Source organism: Pelodiscus sinensis, chromosome 2 (genome assembly GCF_052426305.1).
Source record: "Pelodiscus sinensis isolate ZL-2025 chromosome 2, ASM5242630v1, whole genome shotgun sequence".
Taxonomy (NCBI): Eukaryota; Metazoa; Chordata; order Testudines; family Trionychidae; genus Pelodiscus; species Pelodiscus sinensis.
This window is the reverse complement of record NC_143053.1, coordinates 158,578,237-158,591,576: the sequence shown is the minus strand read 5'-3', so window position 1 is coordinate 158,591,576 and position 13,340 is coordinate 158,578,237. Positions and strand designations below refer to the sequence as shown.

The window sequence follows — 13,340 nt, the reverse complement described above, 5'->3', positions numbered from 1 at the left end:
ACCATTTGCATTTAAATGTGTACACTGCAATTATCACAATCAACATTGTATAGTGTCTGTCAAGTGATCCGCTCCATATATTCCTGTCCCACTCAGACACTTGATGGCAGATGAAACTGGAGCCCAGAAATACTTCTGGAAGGAGGGGCAGGCTAATATGTAGTATGATATGATGGAAACTCTTGCTTCATAAGTAAGGTCCCCTAAGGTATCTGCATGCTTTTTAATATATATTTTCTGACTTTTCTATGCCTGTGTCACCTCAACCCTGCATTAGAATCTTTGTGCTTGGAATTTTAAAACACACCTGTTTCTCCTTCCTTCCCCTACACCCACACCGAAGGCTGAGATTTTTCAAAAGCTACAGAAGAAATAAGGCACTTACCTCCCTTTAAAAATCAACAGGATTGGGAGACCTAACTCCCATAAATGCCTTTGAAAATCCCAACCAGACATAGGGTTTTACCAGACATCCTGTCTTTAAAGGGACAGTCCCGTATTTAAGCCCTCATGCAGGTGTGCTGACTTTTTCTTTAAAACAGGCAAGTTGTCCCACATTTTCCATCTCCCTGCAATCAGTACTGGTGGGTTCTGATGCTGGCTTCATCCCTGCTTGCTAGCTGCCTGCTCACCAGTGCTGAGCGTGTGTGGGAGGGAAGGAGGAGGGGGGTGTCCAGTGGTGGACAACAGGAGTAGATGTGCAAAACTGGTGGAGAGGTGGGCTCATCCCAGTCAGGCATGGAGGGCAGAGTGTGCCAGGCAAGAAGGGGATATAATGGGAATCACAAGGAGGGAAAAATCTTCCAGAGCAAGTAATCAATAGATCAGCCTTTGTATAGCTAGTGCCAGATAGCCAACACAAGGTGTAGGGCTTTGGCTGGTAGATCTGAACAGTTCCAGCCCAGTGAGGTTTAACTGGTTAATCAATTAAATAGGATTTTACATTCCTAGCTCATCTCTCTTCACTTGCTTCCTGAACATCCTTCCAATACTGTGAAAAGACCTACGACAGAGATGTAGAGAGAGCAAGCAAGGAGTCCAGAGTCTTGCTTATGAACTGTCTGCAACTAGGGATAAGTCCAACGCATTATATTCTAAAGCAGTGTTTCTTAAACTGTGTTCAGTCAGAGGTGTGCCGCAGAGAACAGAGTTCAAAATGGCCACCTTTAAAAGGACAGGTGACTCCCCTCCCCCGATAAAAAGAAAAATAGGGTAGGGTGGAAAGTTGTTTCCTCAATAACTTCCCCCCCAACCTTTTTTTTTTCATTTGCTCAACAAAAAGTCTTTTAAAAAGGAGCACACAGAACACAAAGAAAGTCCATTAGGAACTCCTTGTGACCAGATATTTAATCTAAGAGCTGCTTATATTCTACAGAAATTGGTGTTACAGAAAATGACTGAATAGATTAAGGGAGAGCTTCAAAAGTCAGAAATAGAACTAGGGCACCTAACTTCCTTGTGTAAATCATCTCCCATTACATATTTTGGAGCATACCACTTTGGGTGTTTGAAAATAAGGATAACGTTAGTCATTTTTAAATGCATCAAAATGGTGGATCTAACATTTACTGTTTTCTTTCTACCCGTGTACATGGCATCCCTTGAGAGATGTGGGTGGAAAGCCGAGAGAACTGAGAGAAAACATCCCTTCGTAACTTAGCTTCATCCTTAAATAATTCTCAGAGAATGAAATTTAATCCAGGACACCCCCCACTTTGCAGATTGAAATCACTTGGGTTTTTGTCTTTATATGTGTAATACTTATGAAAGATTTATAGCCACTCAGATATTGTAGTGCACATCAAGCCAGGTGCTAAACACAGCCTGAGGAAACTGTTTGCAATCTGAGCTTGTACAGTTTGTTTTTCAATACAACTCTGTCATATCCTGATGAAACCACTTTCTGACCGAGATGGTGACAAAATTCAATCTTCATGTTGTTGATTACCATCCGTTCAGAGAAAGAAAAGTATTAGAGTAAGCATAGACTAGATCAGGGCCTCTTTGCATGTAGCCTGTGGTGCCTTGAGCCGCTTCCTGGGCTGCCTGCCTGCCTCATCACTATGGCTCCAGTGGCAGCACCGAGCCATGCAGCTTTGAACTAGGCCACATGCGCAGGAGCTGCTGGCCAGTGGGGGGGCAGCAAGAGGCGGCAGCAGAGCACACCTGCTGCGTCTGCCACAGCGCCTCCCCATGAGCAGAGTCATGCAGCATGGCACTGAGACGCATCTGCGTGTGCATGGGAGCTACCAACCAGCAGGGGAGAGGGGAGCAAGGCAAAAGGCATGGCACAGCATGCCTGCCACAGCAGCAGCACCTCCCTGCGAGTGGAGCTGCACAGCGGGCACTGAGAAAGGCCGCATCAGTGAGTGCGCGGGAGCTGCTGGCCGGTGGGGGATGCGGGTGGCAAACGGTGGTAGCAGAGCACACCTGCCATGTGTGCCACAGCAGCAGTGCACACCTGCCTTGTCTGCCACAGGAGCCTGCCGTGTCTGCTACAGCAGCAATGCCTCCCCGAGCCAGGCCACGTCGAGTGTGTGCACGAGCTGCCAGGTCTGTCTCCCAGAGCCTCCTATAGACAACCACCTAACCTCAGGATGATTCTTACCAACCACCACAGGACATACCACACAAATACCAACCCTGGAACTTTCCCTTTCAACAAACCCCGTTGCCAGCTTTGTCCACATATTTACTCTGCTGACACCATCATTGGACCTAACCATTTCAGTTATAAGATCAAGAACACATATTTCTGCTCATCCAGAAATACAATTTATGCCATCATGTGCCAACAGTGTCCGTCTGCTATGTATATTGGACAAACTTCTCAGGCACTTTGCCAAAGAATCAATGCACACAAAACAGACATCAGACAGTTTCACAAAGAAAAAACAGTTTATTGCCATTTCAACCAGAATGGGCATTGTCTCAACGACCTGATTACTTGCTTCAAAGAGACTTTAACACAAGACTTCAAAGAGAAGCCTCTGAACTGTCATTCATGCTTAAATTTGACACTTTATAAATGGGCCTTAACAAAGATGCTAATTATCTTATCCATTACATAGATAGCTTCCCCAATTATCACCTCAAATATCATTAGCTGATAGACATTAACCTCCCCCCCATCCCCCCTCTGTTCTAAAATCTGATTTGTCTATTTTATGTGTGTTCACTTTTTTTGATTGTATCCCTTTGGTAAATATGGTCATGCCAATTTTCTTCCACAATTTGATCTGAGGAAGTGGGTCTGGCCCACGAAAGCTCATCAACTAATAAACCATCTTGTTAGTCTTTAACTGCATAGTCCTGTCTTTTGTTTCAGCAAGACCAGACTAACACGGCTACATCTCTATTATTATAAAAAAAAGGAAACTTGAGAAATATATTGTCAATACACCTTTCGTCTCTCCAGGTTAATCTATTTACATGGGACCACCAGACAAATCCTATGCAAATAGGTCCTGATCTAACAGAATGCTTAAGCACATGATGAACTCTAAGCATGTGTGCAGTCCCATTGACATTGACTAATTATGTGAGTAAAAGTTGAAGGATCAGGTTCTATATTGTAAACTTTTTGGCACAGAGATAACTTAGAAATAACCTTATAGATTTCATAAATGGGGGAAAAGACAAATTTTAGAATCAGAAATTCCTCTTATGTAGAATGTCAGAATACAAATAATTGACATTATTTTGTAAACAACTTTTCATTCCAAGTTACTTTTTATGGAAAACAACAACATTGGGAATTTACAATATATTTCATAGCAAGAAACCCAAGGTATATGCATAAACAAGTTATGTTCTCAAGGCAGTTTTATATATGCAAACTTCTTGCCAGTAGACATGGCTCTCATATTTTCTCCTCTTAAAAATATCCAACCACCAGAGCTCAAGGAGTAATATTTCATTTCAACACAGCTATGGCTAATTTGAGAATTCATTAAAAAAAAAAATCAGGCAGGGTTTTCAATTCCAGGCGGCCCAAAACCACTAAACAACGTGCAGGCTTTTAAAAAAAATATGATTGGTATCTGATCATGAGGCTACATCAGTATTAAGAGAAGGAACAACTTACCTTTCTTCCTCAAACAAAGACTATTGTCTGCACTGCCAAAAAAAGTGTGCTTCTACAGCTAGTTAACTAATCCACATTCAACTCTCTGAACGTGTTGGTAAATGTTAGTGGAGACAAGACACTGTAGTTTTGCCACAGTGTAGCTACATGAGGTCAACCACAGTTGTGGTCATAGTTCTGAGTCTGACATTGCCTATCTACGGTACCATAAGAACCACCTGTGACTTGTCTCCAGTAGCATTTAACAGGGACCCAACTAAAGCATGTGCGTTAATTCTCTCTGTATGAACAAACATCTTTTTGGCAGTGAAGAGACAGCTTCAGATAACATCTAAAAGCAGGGGACTAATGCATTTGGATTATTAGGAGAGGTGTATATATGGCTCAAACCACCACTATTAGCACACAGCACATGAAAGAGGCCCTGATTTTGGTTCCATTTATATCTGTTTGACACTAGTGTTATTCCACTGACTTCAGTGGTGTTCCATCTGATTTACAGTGTTTGAAGGCAGAAGGAGCAGAAATTATACAGACTCCTGTGGCAAGCAAGGTGCAATAAATATGGATGTGGGTGAGGATGGGAAAATAGCAGTAACTTGCTTATTCCCCTTAATGCTCAAAGGACAGAATAAAGTTTTATCACAAACTGCCTCAAAGCAATTGATCAACACCCATTTATATGATTCTCCACAAACTACCAGTCAATCGGTGTGTTTTATGTGAGTCACCACTTTCATTTTCTCACAAGTACAAGCAAATGCCTACCGTCTCCGTCCCAACAGGCCCAATAAACAGGAATAGATAGCATCAGAAACTGTCCCGCCCCTCATCTGTCAGTACTGCATTACTAAGCACTGTCAGTAAGGCAGGAGAGCTACAATTCTAATTAAGAATTAAGGAGCATCTAACAAAAACAAAGAAACAAAACTCAAAACGCTTTGAATCTCTTATTGATCAGATATTTAAGGATGACTAAAAAGAGCTTTTGACAAAAAAAGGGAGAGAGCATTTTTTATTTATTTTACAGATGGGAAAACTTAAGCATGACTACTTTAGGTGGTTTTCTTAAAATCACATGCAAATCAGTGGAAGAGCTGTAAAGAGATTTTACTTACCTCATTTGTTGGGAAGGATAAGGAGAAAAACAACTTTGTCTCATTTACGCAACAATTTGTCTACCAATGTATTATAGAGTCCTGAGCCTCTGACTGGGCGGAGCTGATTAATCACCTGTGAACTGTGTTTGCCGCACAGCTTAGAGGGAACACTGGTGACAAGGTTTGATCTGTTTACAATATTGTAGAATGAATCCTGTTAAAAGCATCTTAAGCATACTTGCCTCTGGGCATCATTGTACCCAGGTTTTTGTGATGCTGAATACTAAAATTTAGTAGCCTTATCCAGCAGAAAGTCTAATTATGTTTATCAGAACAACAGAGTGTGTTTTGGAGAAGCAAATGGTAACAGTAAGACAAGATCTGTTAGAGCAGAGAGAGCTATGACTATGTTGAAATATGATCCATGTTCCAAGGGACCTGGAGTAATTTCTCTGATACCCATACATTCATAGGTATCAACTGCCAAAAGAAGTTACATAAAAAAAAGACGGTCTGCAGTTGCACCAAGATATTCTTTCCTCAGCATTCAGAACCAGTGCCATTTCATGTAGATGTAAATCACTCAAGACAAAAAGAGAAAAAAAGTAAAATCAATTTTTTCTTACTGAAGTATTTACTGACTTTGCAGATTCATTTGATCAAGCTGTGAAAGCCACAATGAAAAGTGTATGTCTGATCCACAGAAAATATAGAATGTGCCATTTACTCAGGGATCTAATTTGCAAAGGGGGGAGGGTTGCTCCCTCCAAAAAATTCAAGCCTTAAGCAGTTATGGAATTAACTCCCCACAGATGGCCCCATTGGCCTGACTGGAGCTGACCCCCAAATATAAATGTCAAACAACACCTATGCATAGAGCCCTGTGGATACAAAATTTTCTATCCACATCCTCATCTATTTCTGTAAAAATGAGCTGCAGACGCAGACACTTGGGAACATAACACTGATATTTGCAGATTTGCAGAGCTCTACCTATCTATTAATTCAATCCTTGCTCTGTTAGGTTTTTTACTGCATATGTGCAATAATCCCCTCAAAAATGTAGTCAGGTAACCAAGATAAGTGCAGAAATAAGGGCAAAAGTTAAGCTATATTTTTTTAGTTTCTCACTTTTAAGAGAGGGTAGGGAGGGATGGGAAAGAAGAATGAGAGGAAGTACTTACTGTATCCCCAAACATAACTTCAACAAACCTCGCAAGAGACAGTTCAAAAACTTTTACACTTACAACTTCACCAAAGGCAGACCAGAAATGAAAATTATTTGAGATAGTTTTAAAAGACCTTTCGATGAGGTTTGCTTTCAGATTTTCTGCCATGAACTAGGGCTATAAGCAACTAATTGACTATCAGAGGCAGCCAGGTGGGGAAGGAGGGGGGAGCAGGAGCCGGTGCTGGGAGGAGGGGGCAGAGATAGCCGGTTTAAAAGCTGGTTCCCCTCCAGCACCATCTCCATGGAGGGGAAGGGGTAGAGGCAGAGACGTAGTGGGGGACTGGGTACCAGCTTTGAATCAGCTGATTTCCAGCTCAAGCCCGGTTCCTCCTGCTGCACTTTTGCTTTTTAAATGTATTAAGAGCCACCAGAAGCTAACCCCGCTGTGGCTCTGCAATTTCCCCCCCCCCCCCCCATCAGCTAATCAACTAGTTGATTACCTGATTAAACGCCATTTAACATCCCTACCATGAACAGGCCTCCAGCTATGCTGAGACACTATGACAAGCTCATGTCAGGGAATGAGTGCATTGGGGAGAGGAGGTCACTACTAAAGCAAAGGTCATTTTAATCGGTCATCTAATATAAACTACCTATCTGTGTTTTTTCCCCCATTCGCATGAATGCTATGACTATATTTGGTTCCAATATTTTGAGGGTTTCATGTGGGGGGGCTCTAGCTAGCTTCCCTGCTCCCTTGAGAAAGCCCAATTTTTCTGCCCTGGGCCCTCCTTCCCCATGTCAGGTCACACAAGAATTAAAAACACTTCCAGCAACTCAAAAAAGTAAGGTTGACTCCAGACACACAGAGGAAAGAGGTATGGCAGACAAGTGAGAATCACAGAGGCCTATAGCAAAAATGGAAGTTAGGAATGTACGTGGACAGCAAGGCCTCAGAAAAAGCTTCTGTTTTATGCCTGTTGTTGCTTGAGCATTTGTCTCAAAGACTCTGTATGATGATTTTTTTAGATGTATTAACATAAAGCCAAATAAATAGGAAATGGTTTTGATTTACAGCACCAAGTAAATGTATTAAAGCAATCCTTAGTGATTTGCACAGGAAATCTCTCCAGCCATCAATGAATATTGTACAGACACAAAATCGCTATGCACTGTGAAAATATTGGCATGTATTTGTTCTTCCTAAGGCAAGATTTAATTGTGATTATTTAAGGAAAGAGTACTGTACATACCAGTTCTATCTTTCTAATTCAGATTCACAACCGTACCACAATAAGGGGTGATTTATATATAAATCGTAACAGACTACCAATTAACACAGAACTGAAGAAACAGAACGCTCCATTTGCCATACTTTTATGTGGATTGTTAGCCATCCTTAGCTTATAAATAAAGAGTCATTTACTGGAGTGAAAAGTACTATTATGTTGATCATTACTGCTATAGTTAGAAAATTGATCATTAGACAATGTCATCTTCTTCTTCAACATCTATATCCTCTGTGTGACTTTGAGTCTTACCTATTAACTGATAAAAACAAGTTCCTACTATGGTTACCAAAACAGAGCTACAACTTAGAAAGTTCAGCCTAGATTCTCTTCAACTTCATACATTATTAGTAAAATTATCATCTCAAGCCTGATTATTGAATTTCCAGTATGGCTGGGGATGCAACAGTTTGATTTTTTTATCCCAATTGTTCTAGTAGGGCTGGCTGTTAGAAAAAAATGACATGTAAACAGAAGAGTTTTAGTTTAGAAGATACTGAGAAAAAGAGAATAAATAGGCAACTACCACACTGACATTTTTTTCAGTCATTTTGAGACCACACACAGTAAACCCAAAGCACATTAAAGTTGGAATAATGCAACATTAATACCATTGAAAAGACAACATTATTTCTGGTACACAAGTACTAACTTTGGATATCAAATACTATGTGACACAGATATCTCAGCACTCCCCCGACATGCAATCTTTCTGACTCATTTTTTGGCATGCGCTAAATCTCTGGCTAAATTCTGCCACTGTAATGCTGAAACTATGACAACGATATACTATTCACAGGATCACTTACTTAGTGATAAGCAGTCTGGCTCATTGGTCACCTACCTCACATCTGTGGGAACAAACTTTACAATAAGAAAATGAATGTTATTCATTAAAAGATCAATGCAACTATTCATGTTATTTACTGTAGGAGCATGCATACTGAAAGACAAGAGAGGGCATTTGATAGTAGCTTGAATTTCCATTGTCTGGAGATCAGACACTTTGAAGAGCTTCCTGAAATCCTGAATTTATCTAGAAAATGTGGATTTGAAATCTCTTTGTAATTCCAAACCTCTAGTCAGCCAGCTGGCTTCACTCCATCAGATAGAAAATAAGCTTCTGAAGCTTTCTGGATATCCCAGTGTAGAAGTTAGTAATGTAAAAACTGTCCATTTCCAAAGAGATAGAGATAGGAAACCAAGGGAGAAAATTGCACCACAGCATGGCAACAGATGTGCCAAAAATAAGTTTCTGAATTGAGAGTGTTTTTAAAAAAAATCTCTCTCACTGGAAGCTTTGTTAGGGCACAGAACTGAGAGTCAGGAAACCTGGATTCCCCTCCTAGCTTAGGCTCAGACATACTGTGCAACTTTGGACAACTCATTTAATCGAGTCAGTTTTCCATCTGTACAGTGGGTTTATGGGTTTCCTGACTCACCAAGGTGCCAAGAGGAGGCAATCATTAATTTTATGAGGTGCTCAGGCACTGTGATAACAGGAGCCTTTTAAATATCTAGATAAAGATGTTCCTGAAATGCCAGAAATGTTGGAAAGATTGTATACATTCATTCAGACTATGGCAACTCATGTGAGAGCAGTATCTTTCTCTATTCTGGCCATAACTCCTAATACACTGTGTGATCTTTGCCATTTCATGCCACAAGAAGCCATTAACAGTGAGGCTGACAGGCAGAGGGGGCCTTGCTCTGTGCCCGGAAGGGACACAGCCTCAGTCAGAAGGGGCAGCCCTCAGCTAGGGATATAAAATCCCATCTAAGGGAGGGTGGGGGGAGCTGCTTCAGCTATGCTGGAGCACCCCCACCCACAACACATTGCTCCAGCCAGGCTGGGCCCACTGCAAATGGGGGACGCGCTGACAGGGCTGGAGTGCCCCTGCCTATGGTGGGTCGTGCTGGTCTAGAGCAGCCCCTGCTATCGGGTGGGGTGCTGCTCCAGCTCCCACTGGTTAACCATAACCGGTAAGCATCACCCTGTTAAACTGTTAGCCATTCCCATCCCTAGCTTCTGTGCAGCCCAGAGCTCACCATGCGATGCTCTGGCAGTGATTTAAAGGGCCCAGTTCGCCCTCACTACCACAGTAAGCAGTGGCAGCAACCAGGAGCTCTGGGCCCTTTTGAATATCTGGGCCCCCAGGGCAGTTGCCTCCTTTACCCCCGTCGGCAGGCCTGGCCATTACCAGATGCATCTGGGGATGCACTGGCCCAGCAGCACCTCTCATGGTTGTGGCTGGTGTCAAAGCAAGTCTGCATAAATGTCTTCCTCTGCACCTACAGCTGCTGAGTGGCTCTCCTCTTATAACTCTAGTCCAGAGCTCAATTTGTGCCAGAGCTTGCCAAAGCTAAACCTCGACACTTCTAGGATTGGTTGTTCATAGCCCCAGCAGTTCTGAGCTTGCCGCATCAGTTACGAATGAAAAAAAAAATTGCTGGAGTATCAGCTCCTAACTGCTTGAGCCCTGCAAACTTTTTCATTACCGAGTAAGCACTACTCCCGTATGGCCAGGTAGTTTATAGTCTCTAACCTTCTCTGATGAGGAAGGTTACATGAGAAAAAATTGTTAGCATGAAATCCCTAGCCATGAAGGGTTACAAAGGAGCTGGTTGATTCCACTACTCCCATCCACGTACTGCTAGAGTGTGTGTCACTTCTTAACCTTCTCTTTGATAAGATAAAAAGATTGAGCTCTTTGAGCCTATCACCATAAAGAAGGTTTTCTAATCCTTTAATCATTCTCATGGCTTCTCTCTGAACCTTCTCCAATCTATCAACATTCTCACTGAACTGTTGACACCAAAACTGGGCACAGTGTTCCAAGGAGCAACCACAACAGAGACAGACACAAAGGCAAAATATAACCTCTCAATTCCTATATGTGATTCCAAGAATCATATTAGCTCTTTGTACCTCTTTGCTGGTTATGGCAGATGAACCTCAAGCTTGTTCACTCCTTTAGTTTCCAGCCCAGGGTCCCTACTTTAGTAGCCTCAACCAGTTCCTTACAATCCCTTACTACATTCATCCCTCTCTTGTACACCTTCTCTAGACTCGTGTACTACAATTCTCCCTTTTTTCAAGTCCAAATTCTGGAGTGCTTCCAACAAATCAGTATCTGAAAGAATCTTCTCATCAGTTTCTTTAGCAGTCAGCTACCTCCTCTGATCTGCAGGCTTTTTATCTCTCAGCTTTTTCTGGCCCAGTAATTAGCCACAGCTGTGGAGAGAGCTAGCCTACTTGTAATCCCCAAATGGCCATGGTAGGATGTGGCCTATATTCCCCATGACAGGATATCAAGGAGTTGCTAGCCCCAAATCTGAATTTGCTGTTTTTCTAGTACAGTAATGCTTCCAAATATGCATTTTCCTGGTGTGTCCCATTATGTATGCTATGTGAAGATCTGAAGATACAGGAACAAAAGTCAGGAGCATCCATACAGACTCTATATGGAAAGGATATGGAGGACAAACAAAGATGAAGCCCACCCTAGGAAGAGGCAGGGTAGGGTTAACTGGATCTAAGAGAACCATGGGAGGCACAGCAAAACGAGAGGAAAGGGATTACAAAATATACAGGGAGAAAAAGGATCATGATGGAGAGAGACAAAAACAGTGAAAGAATAAAGGAGAATGGAATGGAAACATGAAAACAATAAAAGAGATGGTAAAATAAAGTATGAGAGTAGAAACAGTTCAGACATGGTGGTCTTGGAGGAGTGTTTTGGACAATAAGAAAAATACCTTAAGTTGTACTGTGTTTTCTGACAATTTGTTGTTTAACCAACTTATTTTTAAATGCATACATAAAGAATAACTTATTTTTACAATGGATTTTAACAAATGTTGATGCATCAGTAATTATGCACTGAAAAACATTTTCATGTTTATGTCAGTACTCACAAAGTGTAAACAGTAACATAGAATTATTTTTGTTGTAAACAATGTGTTTGATTATTTTCTCACTTTCCCCAAGTTTTATGTTGATGTACCTCTATCAACATTAATGGAGTTCTTTCTGATCTAGATCCATCAATCAAGCCGTATATCTGCAATGATGCTAGGACATATTGTATGGGAAAATTTCTGCTCTTAGAATTTCTGTATTCCACGGGTGGAATTTGGCTCCATATGGTTATTATTACAGGCAGTCCCCGAGTTATGTCGGATCCGCAGTTACTTACGTCGGATCCGCAGTTACGAACGGGGATTTTCTTGCCCCGGAGGACTGGAGTGGCGGGACGCCTGGTCCCGCCGCCCGCCTCCTCCGGGGCGAGAAAAGCTGCTCCCCGTCTCCCTGGTCTGCTGGGGGAGCCAGCAGACCAGGGAGACACTGAGCAAAGCCACGGAGGACCCGGGCCGGACCGCGGTGCTGATCTGGAAGCGCCGCGGTCCAGCCCGGGTCCTCCGCCGCTTTGCTCCACGTCTCCCTGGTCTGCTGGGGGGGGACGCAGCTAGTGCCCCCCCAACCAGACCAGGGAGACGTGGAGCAAAGCCCGGGGCCTGTGGTAGAGCAGGTGGGGCGCTGCCGGTTGGTCCCGCAGCACCGCTCCTTGGCGCTACTGGACCAACCCGGCAGCACCCCAGCTGCTCTGCCCCAGGAGTCCTGATTCAGCCGCGGCTGATCGGTTTCAGCAGCGGCTGAATCAGGACGCCTGGGGCAGAGCAGGTGGGGTGCTGCTGGGTTGGTCCAGTAGCGCCGAGGAGCGGCTGCGCTACTGGACCAACACAGCAGCACCTGAGCTGCTCTGCCCCAGGCGTCCCCAAGTCAGCCGCTGCTGAAACTGACCAGCGGCTGACTACAGGAAGCCCGAGGCAGAGTTGCTCTGCCCCGGGCTTCCTGGAATCAGCTGCTGATCAGTTTCAGCAGCAGCTGACTTGGGGACGCCTGGGGGTTCTTAAGTTGAATCTGTATGTAAGTCGGAACTGGTGTCCAGATTCAGCCGCTGTTGAAACTGATCAGTTTCAGCAGCGGCTGAATCTGGATGCCAGTTCTGACTTACATACAGTTTCAACTTAAGAACAAACCTACAGTCCCTATCTTGTACGTAACCCGGGGACTGTCTGTATTGGTAATATGAGGGTTGATGCCCAGAGTAGGCGTGTTTGCATTAGAACTCTGGAAAGCAGCGGATGTTTAAAATATTTAACATAATATTTGTTTGCATTTTTAATTACATTCTATCCTCATCATCCTTGCAAATCAATTATTCTAAACATTAAACAAGAGTCTTACATAAGTAACTTAAGTATAAAAAAGGTGATGTGTAGACAGAGTACTAATATTTCCAGTAGTTCTAGTTTATGATTTAAAGACATATAAAAACACTTCAGGGTTTTTTGTATTTCAAATCTTCTTATCTGAATGTTATGCTCAGTAAAGCATTCAAATGGAAGCAAAGAACTACTACAGAGTAATGTTCTATAAACAGCAGATCTTCTCAACTCTTTAAACACATGGCTTGGGATACGTCTACACAGCAGTGCTATTCCAGGATAATGTCCGTTATTCCAAATTAGCGTTCTGCGCATATTAACAGCACACCCGTTATATTAAAATATAGTAGAAATAACAGGCTTCTTATTCTGGCTTCCTGTAAACCTTGTTGCACGAAGATTAAGGAAGACATCGGAAGAGTGATTTATTTCAAAATTAGCGCTATGTAATCTGTGCCAAA

The 13,340-nt window shown here is 42.7% G+C and overlaps 1 protein-coding gene across 6 annotated transcripts in view; it reads right to left on the bottom strand.

The window, feature by feature from the left end:
• COBL (cordon-bleu WH2 repeat protein) overlaps positions 1-13,340 on the bottom strand; it is a 228,174-nt gene that overhangs the window by 202,987 nt on the left and 11,847 nt on the right. Inside the window, exon 1 of one of the 6 annotated variants that reach the window (XM_075921662.2) lies at positions 5,206-11,984. The exons of the other annotated variants lie outside the window; for them this stretch is intronic. Within the exon in view, the coding sequence (XP_075777777.2) occupies positions 5,206-5,249 (44 nt within the window). The 5' untranslated portion in view covers positions 5,250-11,984. Of the gene's footprint in view, positions 1-5,205; positions 11,985-13,340 lie in introns of those variants that run through there. 6 annotated transcript variants of the gene reach the window in all.